General features: G+C 43.3%; 1 protein-coding gene across 1 annotated transcript in view; it reads left to right on the top strand.

Annotated features, from left to right (window-relative positions):
• The window catches only part of robo3 (roundabout, axon guidance receptor, homolog 3 (Drosophila)), a 157,951-nt gene that overhangs the window by 79,574 nt on the left and 59,610 nt on the right, over nt 1-18,767 (top strand). Inside the window, exon 2 of the mRNA XM_023410164.2 lies at nt 6,538-6,864. Coding sequence (XP_023265932.1) covers nt 6,538-6,864 — 327 coding nt within the window. The remainder of the gene's footprint in view (nt 1-6,537; nt 6,865-18,767) is intronic.

The raw sequence follows: 18,767 nt of genomic DNA, 5'->3' as shown, positions 1-18,767 counted from the left end.
CCCCACCCCTTACTGCTGCCAATTTAACTTTGAATGCACATTTGCAAATCAATTCCTGTGGCTTTGGTGGAAATGGAGAGACAGAGAAGGAGGCCGAGCTGTAAAACAACACATTCTCCAAGAGGGGAGCTGAAAAGAATTGCAGATGAGGGAGGAATAGGAATAAGAAAGTTGTTGAATTTTCTTTGATCACCATCTTCCGTTCCCCTCCTCTCTCCTCTCTCCTCTAAGCTCTCTCTGTTCATCAGGTACTTTTTTTTTTTTCACCTCTGTACTGGAATTTCGGCTTAAAAGAGATTTTTCTTTGCCATTAACAGCTATATCTTTTTAAGCAGAATTGGGTGGGGAGGGTGGTTATCTCGAGCGCATTGTGATGGTTAGCTCAGCTTAGCCTTAATTTTAGTTGCTAAGCCAGAGGATGGCTTAAAATCTTTTTTAACCACAACTCACCACAGAGTGAATAGGTGGACAGGCTCTTGAGGTATTGCAGTATTCTGATTTATTTTCAAGTCCTTCATGCTGAAATGAAAGGTATTTCTCACCCTGTCTGATAGGGCTGAAGTGCTGTCCGTGTTTTATGTCCTTTTCCCTGCAGGGCTGTAGTGAACTGAATGTTTTTGATCCTATGTGTGATGACACATAAACCCTCTGTGAGCTGGTGCAGTTGGCTCGGGGGTGGTGGGCATGCTGGACCTTCAGCAGGGACACAGTTGGTAAGTAGGTGTGAGGATTTGTGTCGACCTTGAGACTGAGCCATGTACAAATATCAGATGACATGACAACCAGAGCCTCCCTGGATTTATTGTAAGAGTCGGACCATCGTCTGAGCATTGTAGCATCTCTGTTTGGAAAATGGTGTATGAGTCTGTGAAATGCATTCTGGGAATGATGCACGGCTAAGTTCATATTTACATCCAGAGCTGTAGAAGTGCAGAACGAGGGTTAACAAGCTGTTACCTGAAGCGAAATAGCTTGTCAAATGAAGATGAGGCAACACAAAATATTAGTTTTAACTTCAGTTCGTCTTTTTAATGATGAACTGTCGAGGCCTTTCATCTCAAGCGGAGGACATCTCTCATCACACCTCGAAACCGGTTGACAATGTCACTTATTTGATGGCCCCTCCCCTAAGCAAATAAACGTGTAACGTGTAAGAGTTGTTCCGTTGTTCTGGTGTTTTTGCCTTTTCAGATGATGTAAATCTGCTCAGGGGTTGAAAGCCCACTTGTGTTTGTGGTGAAAGAAGAGGGGGGGTGGAAGGGAGTTGGGTTCGGGGGGGGGGTCGTCTTGGGATCCACTGTAGATCTTTGGCAGTGTTCCTCTGTACTTGTTTTATATGAGGGCGGGGCAGCACTGAGCCACTTGTTCTTGAAGGAGATGAGAAAAAGTTGTGTCTCAGCACTTCGTCATCCTCCATCACAGCGAGGACATTGCAGCAGGAGCTCCAGCTCCCTGTGGCTGTGTTTGGTCCAATTTCTCTCCTTCGTTTTTTGCGCACTTTTACCTTGCACTACTTCTCTGTCACACTCTCAGGCTTTATCCTCTCCTCCTCCGCCTCCTCCTCCTCCTCCTCCTCCGCCTCCTCCTTTTCCTCCCCTTTCTTTCCAGTTTAAGCAGCTTTGAAGTTGTTTGACAGTAATTCACGGTGTATGTGCATTTGTCTTGATGTTTAAATATAATCTAAATACAGAGTCTTTTTGATTTGGAGTCTGTTTGAGTTTGAACTCACCAGGTAGGCCGGGAAACTGCACGCTGACTTAGTGGAATTAATTAAAATAAACAGTGTTATGATTTTCTTTGCTGGATTAATCAGTCTCATAATTACGCTGCAGGAGAAATTCAAGTGTGTGGAGTTTTATATGGAGAACTGTACTGTACTGGGCCCGTTATTTGCCATTGGTGCCGATGGGTCAACTCATCATTCTATAAAGCTACAACACTTAATAAAGTATTCAAATTTGTTCATGCAGGTTGTACAGCTTTGCACCTAATTCAACACGTTTGAATGAGTCCCACCCACAGGTGGCATAGTATATGATTCATATCAATTTCATATATAATTTAATCAACCCTCATATCCTGCACAGAGGAATCTGCGTTCCTTTAATATTATACTTGTCCCTAAATTTACATTGAGAAAAATTGCACACTAGGACTTTAAAGGCTACAAATAAAGAAAAATTATTTTTACCGCAGATGATGGACAGCTATCAAAACTGCAAGGTAAATCACACATACACTTAATCCACCACAGCTGTCTTTGGGCATGGCAGTATAGAGAGTAATTCATCTTTCCTGCACACACCGTTCTTGTCAAACAGATTCTTGCTCTCTCAGGCCAGACTCCGCAGCATCCCTGTGGTTTCATTAGCTCACATGTAGCTTTGAGAGTTCCTGCCATGCTGCTGTAGTACACCGCGGGCAGGAGCTAATAGGTCCTTAGAGGGCCCAGACTTTCCTATTAGACACCTTCTTCAAGAAAACCAGTCATACTGTGCCGTCTCCAGCTGTCCATTTAACCCACTTTGAGTTCATCTCTTCCAGCCTCGCCCCTTATCTGTTAAATACATCTACGCTCACTTTGAGCTGTGTAGCGGGGGAATACCGCTCATCTTAAAAATTCTGATATCTCTGAGTCGTATGGCAGCGCTGTCGGCCCCCATCAACATGCAGATCTGTACCATTGTACTGTCATACTAATGTACAGCCTGCGGGTACGCGAAGGAGCTGGTGCGAAGTCAGTATAGATTCAGAAAAATGTCTCGGCATCTTATGTTTTTTTTTTTTCCTATTCCTCTGACTGAGCCGTACATCTGTGTGACATCCTAGATTAAGGTGGTTGAGCGTTTCTGCGTGTAGAAGCCAGTCGCTGCGAGAGAGAGAGATCGTCTCATCAAGTCTAAATTGGATGGTTGGCATATCATCTCTTAAGAGCTGCTGTTCAGTGGCTGTCTCGCTGATATTTAGCTCAGTCTCACTCGGTGGTCTTTTCTCTTTAAAAAGCATTCGCTTTACATTTCCACATGGCTTGTTCCAACCAGCTCGGACTGTAAAATTTATGAGTCAGCTCTTAAAGGCTCTGTCCTGCTGAGCTCTCACCACAGTCCTCCCCTCCACCACCCAAACCCGAGCCAGATATACTCAGCTCAACCATGATACATATGCTACCTTAAAGCTAGATGCAGGTCTCTATCCACAGCTCAGAGACCTGCGGGGGGGGGGGCTGTTTTCTGTTTTTATTCCACAGGAGATCAGTCTTGTAAAAAATATTGCACTTTATGTTTTCATATTCAGAAATATATCACCTGAAATGTTATATCAGGTAGTCCTGCATTGCAAATCACAGAGATTAAAGTTTGCATAGATATGATTAGACACCCATTGGTGGCACTTTGGGAGAGTGCCGTACATCCACCCACAATTCTTTGTTTTTGCATCTTGCCTCCAATATAATGGCACAGTTTTATTTTATTATTTTATTGTCATTTTAACATCAGTGGTAATAAGTGCATGTGAACGATATAAAGAAACTGCATCACACTCAACTGAGGAGGAGTTTAACTCAATGTTCAGGTGGAGTTAATATTGACTTTGCCTCAGAGTTGATTCATTTTTCAACATTAATTTGGCTCCATTCTTTGTTACGCAAAATCCCATTTGTATGCAAAGTGAAAAGCACATCGGTGGTGACACAGTTTTCTTACACTGCACATGTGATAGTCAGTGAATGGTAATATCCGGAGTAGTCAAAGAGCAGTTGGTGAACACTGGACACCTTCATTTTCAGACATTACATTGTAAGTTTAAGGAAGAAAAAGAGAGGAAATTGCATTAATGGGTTTTTTGCGTTAACCTTAAAAGGTAAATCTGATCGCATGCTGTTTTCAGTTCTTTGGAAGTAGACATCAGACAGAAGCCCAGCTGCTATTTGACTCTAACTAGGAGCAACTTCAAAGCCTCAATACCATTTCCTGCTATTCAGAGCTTCCTATTTCTCCATTTTGCTGAATGTAATTACATTTAGAGCAGGGCCATCAGACGATATATATTCCATCAGCAAAAAGCACTTAAGAGGAGTTTTTAATCCCCTGAAACCTAATGGAGGATTTGTCACTTTGCAGGGAGGAATTTTGACTGCTGTTCTTATCAGGTGCTATCAAGTCTGAACCTTTGAACTCCTTCTCATTCATGCACCTGTGGGAAGAACCATTACGAACCTTTCTATTATGTAGGCCCGCAGCACATGACGCTGTATGGTATAACGGTATATGCTTGTGCTGTAGGCACGGTGTCAGCGTTCTTTCCGCTGGAGAAGAAGAACACTATAAAAAAAAGTTCTCATCTTGATCAACCTTCGGAGGTTTGAGATTTTACACAAACTGAAACAGACTCATGCTCTCTTTTTCTACCTTGTCCACTTGTGGCTCCATCTTGTTTTTCTTCCCTTTGTAGTGTTCAATGAATTATAAACTAAAACCAAAGCTACTCAGCTTCTACAGGAAAGTCGCTGTCACCCTGAGTTATATTTCATTTCTGTTAGGCTTGGGCTGATATCTCACAATATCGAATGTTGTGATATTTCCTGCTATTTATATCGATAAAATGTAATAATATAGACTGGCTTTTTTTTTGCAGTGTCATACAGTCTTCCCTGCAGCCAAGTCCGACCCTCATTTCACATACATTACAATAATATATGTATTTATCATTAAAAAAACAAAAACAAAAAAAAACCCCACCTGATACACACAACTAAACATGCTGGACTGTATTGAGATATTACATTTTGCATGTATTCAAGCCAAATTATAACTTATTTAGACTTAAACTGAGCAATTAGTTATTCCACCAGAGCAGCGGCATATGAGCGAAACAAAGCTCAAGTGATGCCGACTTCTGTGTTATGCAAAGGCAAAACAAAACTCCTCGATGCTGAACAAAGCACCTCGTGTTTTCTGTCTCCCTGTCATGAGCACAACCACTCCCACCAATCTCCTGCTGTGACTGCTCTGAAAACACAAAGTTGCGTAATGCTTGCACTGCATGGGACGGGTAAAGGAAGCCTTTCTGTGACAGGGAAAAATGGTTGTAGTTGAAAAAAAAAAAAAAAAACAGCACAGCTTACTGGTTGAGCGGTAAGGCAAGCGGAATCAGAAACACACCGTCGTGAAGCGGTGAACGCTGCAACAATCATTACTGGAACAAAAAACTTGGTTATTGTGGAAATCACGGGCGAGACGCACCTCCTGTTGTCACTCTTTCATACGCTCTCCGGGGGGAGATTTCACTTGTGCCTCGTGGCGCTTGAGTTTGTGTTATTGCTTTTCATACATAATTGTACCACCAACATGCTGTCATTCAAATATAGGGGGGGGGAAGAAGAGAAGACAGGGGGTGAGGGGTGGAGGGGGAATAAAGCAATTTCAAAGCTTGGCAAAAAAAAACCTGTGGGAATTACCTAGACTCCATCTTTGTCTGCTTCTGTCTCTCTATTTTCATTTATGTCTGTCAATCAGACTCTAAAAAAAACCCCAAAAACAAGCCAGAGTCTGCAGACGGCAACAATTCTGACCAGAAACACAACGTCTTTATATTGATAAGTAATTTGCCTTGCAGAGATATACAGTTATATGGAATAGAAAAAACACTTTTCAAATGTCTTTATATTATATAAATATTTTCAACTGAAATCCATATGGGAAAAGTATGTATTTGAGTTGTTTGTATATGTTTGATAAATTTCATTAGTTCAGTCAACCTACTTTCCCATGAATTCTGATTAGCACAGTTCTACCACATTTACTTCTCTCATGCTTCCTCCTCCACCGCCGGAGAATCTGGTTTTGGTTTAACAGATACAGAATTTCGAGCATGTCATTTTCACACGTCCTCTTGATTTATACTTTGAATGTAACTGTTGAGCAATTGCATTACACGCTCATGTCACACAGCCATGTTGTCAGTGATAAAATTGTGTGTTTTTCTGCAGCTGAAGCTCAAGAGGTTTGAACAGAGGGCAACTGAGTGTGTGTTTTTATAAGTTGTGCCAGAGGCCAGAATGTAAAAAAAAAAAAAAGGCTGAGGATTTTTGTGTTCTGTGTTTATTATAGTCCTTACCCTTCCTACACTGTTGCAACCACACTCTTTAACATCTTGAGTGTATGAGCAGTCTAAATGGATCATGTTGTCACAGTTGAAAATCCAGTTTGCGATTTTAAAAAAAAGGGCTTGAAATTAAAACTTTGCTTCGTTTAGCATAAGGAATAAGCAGATGCTGTGCTTTAAAAAAAGAAAAAAAAAATACATTTAATATCTCTCAGTAACAAAACACTTCATGTGCTTTTCTCTTCAATCTGTCGTCTGTTGGCTAAACGTTAAAACACCAAATGGCTCTGGTTTAGTTTGTAATAATTATCCCTCAAGTTTCAGTCCTATCGGTGTCAAGTAACACTCATATTCAAAAAAATCACAATCATCACAAATGGCTGCCCTCTGATGAACAAAATCTTAACCCTTTTCTTTTTCCCCTGTCTCCAGGTTCCAGACCCAGGTTAGAGGACGCCCCTCCTCGGATCGTAGAACACCCGTCTGATCTGATCGTGTCGAAGGGCGAGCCGGCCACCCTCAACTGTAAGGCGGAGGGTCGACCGGCCCCGGTGGTGGAATGGTACAAAGATGGTGAGCGCGTCGAAACGGATCGAGAGGACCCTCGTTCCCACCGGATGCTGTTACCCAGCGGCTCCCTCTTCTTCCTGCGAATTGTGCACGGGAGGCGAAGCAAGCCCGACGAAGGCGTCTACGTATGCGTGGCGCGCAACTACCTGGGCGAGGCGGTCAGTCGCAATGCATCGCTGGAGGTGGCAAGTAAGTGTCTGATTTTTTTTTTTTTTTTTGCTGTATGGGCTTGGTGATCAGTTGATCAGAAACTATGTGTACATACAGTATGTATGTACAGTATGTTGACATAACACATGATTGTATTTCACAAAAGGAACTTAGTGCGCACTGCAGTACAAGTCTGTGGTGATAGGCCGCTGCTTGTTCATATATCAGGTGTCAAACAGCATGTTATGTATTATTTAGTTCCAGTAATAAGAGATGGATTCAATCACAGATGGATTTCACGAGTAATAAAGTTAGCCGCACTATAAAAGCAGAGGAGTGTGGAGGCAGCTTCAAAGGACTCTCTGGTCTCTTATCATCGCCATCACTCGGCTGACTTAACATAAGACGCCACCCTGACCTTGGTGTCAGATCTCCTGGCAGCTTGCACCCTGAGGCCCCCTCGCCACCCCACCCCACCCCTTGCCCACCCTTCATTCTGCTACCCAGCGTCCGACACCGCATCCTATCTTCTCCCCCCGCACCGGAGAGCCCGGCCCCTGTCGTGTTGTGACCAGGACTCTGCGACCGGGCCTGTTAATGTAGATGGATGACAGCTAGCGCCAGCGAAAAAGATAACGCTTGTCGCCACTGGACAGGAAAGCAGAAAAAAAAACTTCCTAGCAGGGAGGGGAGGAAAGGCCACTTTTAGTTTGGCAGCTTCTCACTAGCAGATGTTAGTCCCTTAAAATACAACAAACTCCTGTCAGATGGGTTTCCAACAGACAGCTCTTGATGTTTTTTTTTTTGTTTTTTTTTTGTAGCAGGGCTGCTTGTGATCAGTGGCACTTTAATGAAATGCGGACAGGGCCAATTAAATCTTTGCTGTTAGATTCGGCCATTACCTTTAGTGTTGGAAGACTACCAGGAAGTTTAACTTTGTTTTGACAGCAGCAGCAGGTGTTTTAAAAAAAATGTTGGCTGTTAATATGACTGCAAATATAGTTTTGGACTGAAGTTGTTGCTGCTTATTATATTGATCAAGTTTTGCCTCTGTTTTCCTTGATTATCCACTAATTTAGACCAGTGGTTCTCAACCTTTTTCGCTCCAAATTCCCTTCAAACGATACAAATGAAACTAGATACCCCATCTGATGAGATTTTTGCTTTTGCTTTTCTGTTTTATTACCGAAAGTGTTTAAACCCATGACAAAAATAGTCATACAGTCTGTCATTGTGTTCCTTATGGATAGAATTAAATTGGAAATAAATTATTTCCCTTTTTGCTGGGGACCGCCAGGAACGCTCCGGGTTATAGCTGACACACTGCTTGCGTGTGCGTGTCACGCCCTGCGGCTGCATCGCGGCGTCTCGCCTATTTTTCATGCGTGATGTGCGGCTCCCAGCAAAAAACAGAGAAAAGACCTGTTGATGTCAAATTGACATCATACCAGCAACATTACATAAGACTGACACCTTCCACAATAGTTGTCTATGTCTATTCTGAATCTGAATATATCACAGACATAAAAAAAGTATAATATATAATAATATAATAATATTTTTTAAACTATTTTAGCAGCTGTACGTGGAGACAGTGGCATTTTAGTGACATTTTCTGTGAAAAAAAAGTCAAAAAATGAATTTATAATGTTCCAATAACCTGCAAACCTCTATGTAAAGAGATAGAGCTGGCAGTAGCAGCGACGCAGCTACACACGTGTGAGAGCCGCAGCAGGTCAGAGGCACAGCCGCCATGCGACGCGGGCAGTGTGTTCTTGGCATAATGAGTTTTGACATCATGCTGCTAGCAGCTTTTGCAAAAACACCAGTGAATGTTTAAACTGTGTTTCCCTCCGCACTGGCCTCTCCTAATATCGCTCACTTTTTAAATCTGAAACCATCTCTGGAATTTCTCATTTCTTATTAACACAAACCAGCTGAAAGGTGGTAAAACCCAGCTCCATTCACAGTAAAAATCTATGAAACTCTAGACTCCTGTCAAACACCTTACAGGTCAGGCAGCATATTTTCTTGAAAAGCTCCAGCTCCTAACTTAATAATCAGGCTGAATTTCCCCTTACTGCCTCCACAGTAAAATACAGCCCATGAATCATTTGCTATCCTCTGTAAACAGCTGGGATCTGTGCAGTGTGTCCGTCACCTTACCTAAAAGCTCTCCTCAAGCAGCATGAAGAATTACCTTTCACCTTGCTCTCGCTCTGTTTTGATATCAACATGAGAAGCCGCAGGGTGTTTGTGATATAAGCTGTATATGGAAACCAGGCAGAAAGAATAGGTGGAGGTGTTGTGAATCACTTTTCACAGAGCTGGTTGTGAAGAAAGAGCGAAGGAATAGAGCAGCGACACATGCCAGAAATTTCTCAGCCCCGTGAATAATCCTTAATGTTGCTGCCTACACTTTCTTTGCACTGTGCTGCTTTTTGAGCTCTATGCAAAGAAGCTGTCTTTGCTTTCTTAATTCATCACATCGGGACAGTGCTTAAACAAAACTAAGGACACATCATTAATGTTAATATTATTTTTGCCTTGATATTTCTGGCAGCTGCTGAAGGTGACAAGACAGTCTAATCCCCCCTTGTAGGCCAACATCGACAGCATCTCAAATACGGCTCTCTGGGGTTGTGCAGGGTCATGTTTGCAATCAAAAGGTTTTGGTCTTTCAATCTGCAGGGCCATGCGACTGGTCGCTCCATCTATGTTTGTGTATGTCCGGCTTTCTGTTGCTTTCCCTACTAAAGCTGTAAGTCCTTCGGGAGGTGACATTCTCTGCAGCTGTCTGCAAAAACACACATGCACAAGGACACAAGTTGGCGCGCAGCAGTTGCTCTCACCGACAAGAATCCCTAATCCATGGTGATAGAGGAAAAACTGCAAGTGTGTGTCTCCTTGTTTGTGCATCTGCCTGTGCACAAACCCACAAACACACTTTTGGAGCATTGCTTCCATAGAAAGAGAGAGGGAGAGAGAGAGAGAGGGAGAGAGGGAGAGGGGTTATGGAGAACAAACAGTGGCCTGTGCCAGACCCAAGCCAGTGCCAGCTCCTCCCAGCCTCCTCTGCATGGCACCAACAGGGCCGGAGGTAAGGCCACAGGCGCATAGACCCGCCTGGTGCTGCCAGGGGGCTCAGCATGGCATCAGAGGAGGCGCAAGATGGCACTTTATGGCATCGTGTCATCTTTGCTCCCCAGCTTGTGACTTGGAAGCGCTGGGGACAAACGGAGAGGGATCGGCATTGTTTATTGGTGTGTATATTTGGTATCAGGGGTGGGAGCCAACACAGTGGGAAGCGTGGAGGGTTCAGGAGGTTTAACCCCTCACAGTCCAACCACTGCAGGCTGAGAGGCAAGGCACGGTGGAGAAGTCCATTGAGTTGCAGTGTGAATGACGATGCAGAATTGTGCGGCGCTGACAAACAAACCTGACCGGAGAGTTTGTCCAGAAGTGGTAAAGGAAGCAGCACAGATCGTTTTAAAGCAGAACACTTGTCTAGACATTTTCTCATGGAGAAGCAGCAGTTGATGAATGAGTCCTTAGAGGTCAAATAACTGTAACACTAGACACTCCCACCATCTTAGCTGTAGTTTAAATGTGTACACAGTTTATGGATTTCAACTTTAAAGTGGTCCTCCAGCCAAAATCCTTTGAAGCTCAAGCATCCTGTGCAGGCATAACAGGGTGGCTGTAAAATGTTTGTAGACTCCTGACTTACAGAGAAACATCTGCAGTATAATCAAATAACACTTATATTCCTCTCACTTCCCATAGGAATTGCTATTGACATCAGAGTGCAATAGTGCAACATGGACACAGGTTATGTACCTTGTAATAAAATAAGGTGTTGGCCAGTGGGACATTTTGACCTGTTGGTGATGATAGATACAATTTTCAAGTGATAACCAAATTAGGATTCATTCTCTGGGGATCATGGATTTCTGCACCAAAATTCATGGCATTATGTTTCGTAGCCATTGAGATATTTCACTCTAGAACATGTTGGACCGATCAACATCACAACTTTCGCCAACTAAAAATTGTAGAATTCCCCCCCCCCCAAAACATGTCCATTTATTAATTTGTGCAAATTAGGGATGTCCCAATCAAGGTTTTGGCCCTGATCCTGATCTGAGTCCTTTAATGTCGGGTATCTACCAATTCCGAATCCTACCCAGTACTATATTTACCTAAATGTTCATTAGGTATTTAAGTAAATATCGGTACACACTGGAACTAGAAGGGCATTTAGACAGCGCAGATCTTTGCCAAAGCCAATGTGAAAAAACACACACCAGACTTCACCAGAAAAAAAAAAATCCAATTCATAGTAAATGTGTTGGACCTGGGTTTGGGTTTGTTCAGGACCCATGACCCATACCTCAACTAAATTTGGTGCAAATCGGTTCAGTACTTTTTGCGCAGTTCAGCTGACTCAGGTAAAAACATAACTTCCTCGGTGGAGGTAATAACAGCTGTAGACTTTAACTGACATTCAAAGTTGTCATAAAACTTTTTAACAGTCAGGAGTTGTATTGACTGTGCTTTTGTCTTGATTTATGTCTGGTTCACTAATTCTCTTTAATCATTTTATCAAGTGTGTCCCAGCCATTTTTCCTTTGCACACATTCATACACTGACAATTAGGCACTCAATAACCTATTAGGGAAGGTTCTGCTTAGTTACCTCAGTAACAGTTTCCACTTATTATTAATGACATGTTTGATGAATGGATGTTTGATGGATGAACTGTGAGAGTCTTTTCAGGCGTAGGTGTAACTCAACCTCAGATATGATATAGCTGGCAGGTTAAAGTATTGCACTAATTACTTTGCATCGCACTGAATATTGAAGACAAACAGATAGAGTATCACATTGCATTAACTTGGAGAGCTATAAAAAATCATGTTCTAAATGTAGCGTCAATAGAAAGATACCAAGAGAAAAACAAAATTGACACAGTTTCATGAGTTATTTAAATTTCCTCTAAGTGCAGCTGTCATCCAGCAATAAGCCTTGAAAATCCCTTCCTTTGTGCTTTGCCAATCTGTACCTTCCTTTACCTTGCATTAAGAACAGATACCTACACCACTTTACTGAATATTTCCTTCCAAAATTTGAATTTTTTCCCCCAATCCTATCCAATTTCACGCATTAAAAGAGATTCTTTGATCCTGAAAATGTGGCCTGCAAAGTTACGTGCCAGGAGCAGAGGCCAATTCATGTCAGAGGCATAAAAGTCAGTCAAGCACAATAGACCTAACGGGCCAGACACCCTTGGGTTAGGGTTTTGGCATTCAGAGTGACTTGCCTGAGCTCCTGGCGGCTTTTTCTTTAAGTGTTTTATACCTCTGACGTTTTTATTATGCCTGCTATGTTTCCACCGCCTGGCTTTATGGCTCATGAATATTCACTCTGACAGGGGAGGGGGAAGTGCTTTTTCGAAGGTGCTGGGGGGCGGAGTCAGAGGAATTGCAAATAAAACTGTCTGAAAGGGTTTTATGCCCCTAAAACCAACCCCAACCCCCTTATTTTTTAAGGTTGCTTTGAGGTCAAGCCTTCAAGGTTAGAGATAGCAGCTGCCTTGTGGAATCTGGGGAATGAACAGGTGAAGACGTGATGAAACTCCTGTCTTCCTTTGCCTTTGTGTGGATTTACTCTAGTGTGTGTGTGTGTGTGTGAGCGTGTGTGTGTGTGCGTGCGTGCGTGCGTGTGTGTGTGGGTGTTTACATCCCCACGTCTTTGTAACAGTAGTCTCGGCAGACTTTCTCACCTGTAGTAATCCTAGACACAGTGTGGGAGAAACAGCTGAACAGCACTGTCACCAGTTGGAGCCTCCTTTCACTTTCTTTCTTCTTCTCACACATACATACTCACACACACACACACACACACACACACAAACACACACACACACTTGTCATACTGTTTTTGAGAATTGAAACCCCAGTGCAGAAAAATGGATTTCAGGGTTTATGGATTTGGAAATGGGGACAGGATTTGGGGGGTTAGGAGAGAGTTACGATGGGAGAGAAGTGTGGGTTGGGGGAACTCTGATAAAGGAGATAAAGCGACCCCACCCCACCCCCGCAATCCCACTCGCTCCTCTCTTTCTGCTGTCCATGCCCTCTTCAGGCTGCCCTCTGTCCCTGTTATTAACCCCAGTGCTCTGCAGCCATATGGGTTGTGATTGGAGCTCTATAGTGCACGCTGTGCAGTCATTCTGATGTGTACATCCCTACCACATGTACAAGCTCCTGCAGGGTATAGCTAAGCACCCTTTGGCCTGCCATCAGCCTCTGTTTACACCTTTTAGCATTATATATCACTGCAGTATATGTCGGTGCTGCTCTAACCGCAGTTTGTTTTTACATAAAGTTGACTTAATGCCATTTATTGTGGGAGGGAAAATGTCTTCCTGTGATAACGTTGAACTAAGCTGCTGACAGCCCCAGCTCTCTAGGCTAAATGGCTAAATCCAGAAACTGCTCCTGTTTGCTTCTAAGTGCTTCTGAATAAGCTGTTGTTCATGGTTAACAGCAGTTGTATCTGTTCTGAATTTGCCTTTTTTTTTTTTTTAGCTGATAGCCTACTTTGAATGAGCTGACATAATCTGTTAAGCTATAATGAGACGGCTGATTTTATCTGCTCGTCCTTTGACCTATTAAGGATGAGATGTTTTTAAGAGCACGTCAATCAGCTGTTGGAGGAAAGAGAGGCTGTTGACCTGTCTTGAAGTCTACTCAAAATGAACTCCTCCGAAGCGTGTTCCTCTTGCGATTGTTCTATCATCAGTCCTTTCTAGATGGCATCAGTGAGCAATCTTCACATTATTATTTTGTATTTGCCAAATGTATTTTAGTAGGCGAGGGAAGCTGGTTAGGTGTGGCTATTTGTAATTCTTCTATTCACACAGTATAATCCATGAACAACATCATAATAGGGATTGGCATTGCTGACAGGCTGGATAGGAATCAGTGAGTGCTGTATGAGTGCAAATCCCACTGATATGAGTTTCACATTCAGCCCTCCCTGCATCCTCCTGCACATCCGCAGGAGCATGATAATGTTTTTTTTCCACCAGCTGTCTGCAGCACTTTGTCCAGTCACATCCATTTGCAAAGACAGCTACTGTCGAGTCTCATTCTCCCGTTATGTCTCCTGCTCAGCTCTGTACAAATCTGCTTTTTTGCCAGTTGAGATATCATGCAGACATCAGGGTAGTTGCATCGTGATGCTTCATCATACCCACATGCTCACCATGAATCAGTTTGTGTGCATTTGTATTCAGCACACTGAGCAAACAGTGGGTGATACAGTAACACCACCACCTCTCATACTGAACTCCTCAGCTGTAACATTCTCAGTTGCTTGATAACAAGCTCTCCTCTCTGGGTTTGTGTGTGTGTGTGTGTGTGTGTGTGTGTGTGTGTGTGTGTGTGTGTGTGTATATCTGTGTGTGCTCTGAGGTGTATTCATGCTTCACTAATGGGATTGCAGGTCCCGGACTTGTGGCGGATAGAGCCGGTGGCCATTCTGATCTTAAAAGAGGGGGATCAGATGGCCGGAGTGAGGCCACGGGCCTGTGGCTAAACCCCCTCTGTATGATCCGACCGTCTGCCGGTCACTGAGCCAGACCCACCAGCCAAACCCTCCTCCAGAGGATAGCCATGAATTAATTAGACCATACTAAAGGCGAGTGTGACCAGTGACCAGTGTGTGTGTGTGTGTGTGTGTGTGTGTGTGTGTGTGTTGCTGCCGTGTGTCATAAAGGGTCAGTGGAACAAAAGCAGGGGAGGGGGGTTGACAACAGGTGGTGTGAGGAAGAGCTTTAACCTCCTCCCCCCTCTTTAATGACACAGCACAGTGGCCACGGGGGCTGCGGAGAACAATAAAGGCCCCTTGCCCCAACCGTTACGTCCAATCACGCCCCATTATCTCTGTGAGCTGCTGATCACAGGCGCTGCACAGCCACACACACACACACCAGACCCTCTGCTTGTTGACTTTCATACTTATTTCTGCGCACACATCCGTTTACAAAATCTTTATTGAGACAGGGTCAGGGTGTTGTTTCAGCACTTAGACCATCTGCATTCCAAACCGTGTGTTTATTAGATCCAGTACATCTGCTGCTGCTCTGGGTCATATCCCAGTGTAGGGATAAACAACTTGGTCCTTGTCTGAAGTTTTGTTGTGTTGTATTGTGTTAGTCTTCAGGTGCTCCTCCTCCATACAAATTGGGGAGGGGGGGGGGGGGGGGGTAAATGGATGCATCATGTATTTCAAATGCCTACGCTCACGAACACATTTGTTTGTAACACTGTGAGTAAATGTAGTTTTCGCTTGCAAAGGAAAGACAAGTTGGGTGTAATTTAGACTTTTTCATATTAAAAGGATGTTAAAACTTGAAAAATAAAAAAAAACACAGTGAATATTTTTTCCATCCTCAATAAACCCTAATGTGTCTCATAAATATTTGAAACATTTCTCTCTGACGTGTCTCGACTAAGAGTGTAATTAATTGCGATTCATTAGTCATGGTCTTACAGGATGCAAATGACCCCCCTCTTTGGGCTCATTGAAGCCAACAATAGCCCTCTGGTAAAACTACACAAGGGGCTGTGTGGTGTGGCTGTGTTGCTTCAGGGCACAGATTAAAAGAAAGAAATACGAACAAGGAAGTCCAGTAGGAAGCCTTATCAGACACAGTAACACCGCACAGCAGTTTATACTCTTTCGAGGCAGAATTGGAAGGTTATGACAGCAGCGGTGATCCGCTCCTCTGCCTTAGTGTTTGTAAGGTAAACTGTGAAATCGGCGCAAGGTATTCCACCTGTAATTTTCACTTGCATGTAGCCGATCGGCCATCAATGTGTTTTTAACCAGATGTGTTTCACTGTGCCGGGACAAATGTTAAGCAGCAGCACCCCTGCTGCACAAATGCACCAGCCTCACAGAGAATAATGAGGCGCCTGTGTGGTTTTTTAATGTACTGCTTATGTTGGTCTGGATGTGCCTGTAGGGGGCATGAGGGGGCATCATGATAACACACAGTTAGTAAGAAAGTGGAGCAGAAGACAGCTATAATGAGATGCAATGGGGAAATAGACTGAAGATGGCACAAATAGCAAATACAACAGCGATGCCAGCGGCAGACGGTCAGTGGAAAGAGAGGCTTGAAGCAAATCCATCAATTTCTCAGGCGTCATTCGTGATAGACAGTAAACACAAGAGGCCACCGCAATCGATACGCGGCTCAAGCAGATCAATGGAGCACAATCGGAGCATCATTACAGAGTGGATAAAATGGGGAGACATTAAAGCAACAGAAGCAGAAGTATCTGGGTTGCTGGAAAGTCAGTGCACAAGTGATCATCAAACCATCAGATGGAGGTTTTGAAGAATCAAAATATTCTTCACCCAGTATGTTGTGATTGTTGTCATTTATGAACTTATCGTATTCAGAGGACATGTCAATGTGCAGGAGCCGCTGGACATGTGACTGCGGTAACTGGACATTTAATTCATTTCATTCTTATCACCGGACAAATTGCTTCAGTTGCTGGACAATCCAGAGTGATTACTATGTGCCAGCTTTATTCTTGTAATTGGAAAACTTTTGTGAAGTCTTTACACAACAAATTCCAATTGGTGGGGAACTCTAATTCTAAAATCTTGTATAACCCACTGTGTATTTTGCAAGCTCATTTTAATTATTGGAGCGTTCTTGGGGGTGAGTCGATCTAAGTTGGAAACTCATTCTGGTTATTTGGCAATTCATTCTCCTCGCAAGGCGACTCATTCCAGGAACTGGACAACTCAGTCCAGTAATTGGATTGTTCTCACGGCTGCCACCCCTCCAGCTTATTGTTAGGTGTGTGCTTTATTTAATGAAGAGTGAGGTTTCTATCAAAAGATATTTAGAGCCATATTTTGCTGCAACTTGTATGCACTTGGTGGAAAATTAATATTAGAGTGGAAGAAAATATCTGTCGATTCCAGGCCCCCAATTAACGTCATGTTTATTGACACAGTTTGCTCTCTGCATATCAATGAGGGGTTTATGTTGTTCCCTTGTATGCTGGGGACTGTTTGCTGCTGTCAAATAAATCAAGAGCATCTTCTGCAGAATATGATTATGTGTAGAGATTGTTTGATCTTTAATGTCAGCCTCGTTGGATGTGCTTTTAGTATTTGAGTCTTTGCTCACTTTTGTCACACCTTTTTTTTTATGTCTCACCTGTCTAATTCTCTGACTGGTAACAAATGAGGGACTGTTTCAAAGGCAGTCACTAAAAATTAACCTTTAAAAGTGTTTATCGACAGAAGCGTTCACCTTTGAGTATTTTGTATGGCCGATAGAATACTGGCTGTAAGTTCTTTGTGGTAAAGAAAGGTGTTTCTGGGGGGGGGTTAGGCATATTTGACCTGTTTGCAAATGGTGAATACAGCTGTGAAAAATGCTTATTGATTTCTACTGGTGAGTATTTGCACAAGATTCATTTCTCCTTAAGACGCGGAGTTAGAAAAGGTCAGCGAATGGGGGCTTAAGTCATTCAAGTGGAGCTAAATGGATTTCTACTCCAAGATCCATCTGTTTTTGGAGTTTGTTGACAGGGTGGAAAATTGGAACTGTTGCTCTTCCCTCCCCCAGTCACAGCGCCACCACCACCCCCTCCTCCCCTTTCAGGGCAGGGGTATGAACAGGCATGCTAACAGGGTAAAAAAAAAAAAAAAAAAAAGCGTGCCGGGCACGAGGCAGGATGTAAGGCCTGACCGTCTTCTCCAGCTATGTGAACATAATCGCGTGCGTTCGACAGTTTGGGCTTCAGCCATAAGTTGTGGTAGTTGAAGGAGACAGCTGACAAGTTGGGGTCAGCTGACACAGGCAGCAGACTGGCTCGCCTCCAACACGAAGACGCCGATGTCAGAGAGACGATTCACCTTCCTCACCTCTCTGGCGCTACAAAGAGCCCGGGAAAGTGGACAGTGTCGGAATCGGCACGCTATCAGTGAAAATGGCACACATGCAGAAAATGGCAGGTCTGTGTGTGTATGTTTGTCCATACAAGACTTCACAGACAAAAAAAGCTACTGTCAGGTTCTCCTGCTCTATATTTTCACATCTTGCAGCGAAGATGTCAGGTAGCTATTTTTCACACATACTAGAACAAAAATTTAAAGGTTCCAGAGCTCTAGCAACAACAGGTCGAGAGCGATGACTGCTTTGTTGTGACATCACAAAGTTACAGAGGTTCTGACGGCTCAGTTTCTGTATACAGACTGTGTGCATTTAACTGTGAACTGAGTGCTTTGATACTTTCACAGTATTATTGTAGAACCTAAACCTGCTTTATAGTCAAAAAAGACATAGACATCTCACTTTGTACAATATGGGACCTTTAAGAACACTGACTGAAAATGCACTGTCATACTATGCGATTCCAGCCCAAAAGTAACACTGTGTTTAAAAAACCAAACAAAACAAAAAAGCCCAAGGGCTTGTGCTGGTGTGGGTGTGCCGCTACTCAACAGGTATAGGTTAGTTGATTAAATATGATCTATGAAGTCCAGTGTAAGTGATGCATCCATGATTTTAAAAAAGCATTATGGAAACATCCTTCCTTCTTGATGATTGCGAGCTACGACATTGACTTTGTGGCAGAAATTAAACCTGGTTCGACCTTGTTTGCCTGACAACCCTGTGGTTTGTACGCCAGCGCAGTGGTCTGACTGAACTGAGGAGGCTGTGGCTTTTTGACACTGTGCTATTGTTGGTCTGAACGCGGCCTTGTAAAAAGAATTCACTTGAATGACTCTTTGTTGGATAGGAATTCTTGAAAGTGCTCATTGCCACCAGTTCCACTGCAGTGGTCAATAATTAATGGGTTGTGTGCGAGTGTGTACGTTTAGGGTGGGGGGGGGGG

Source organism: Seriola lalandi, unplaced genomic scaffold, assembly GCF_002814215.2.
Source record: "Seriola lalandi dorsalis isolate HSWRI2012SDOR001 ecotype SW California unplaced genomic scaffold, Sedor1 jcf7180002054415, whole genome shotgun sequence".
In the NCBI taxonomy this organism is placed as follows: Eukaryota; Metazoa; Chordata; class Actinopteri; order Carangiformes; family Carangidae; genus Seriola; species Seriola lalandi.
Note: the sequence above shows the minus strand (reverse complement) of the source record. Positions and strands in the feature narration are given on the sequence as shown.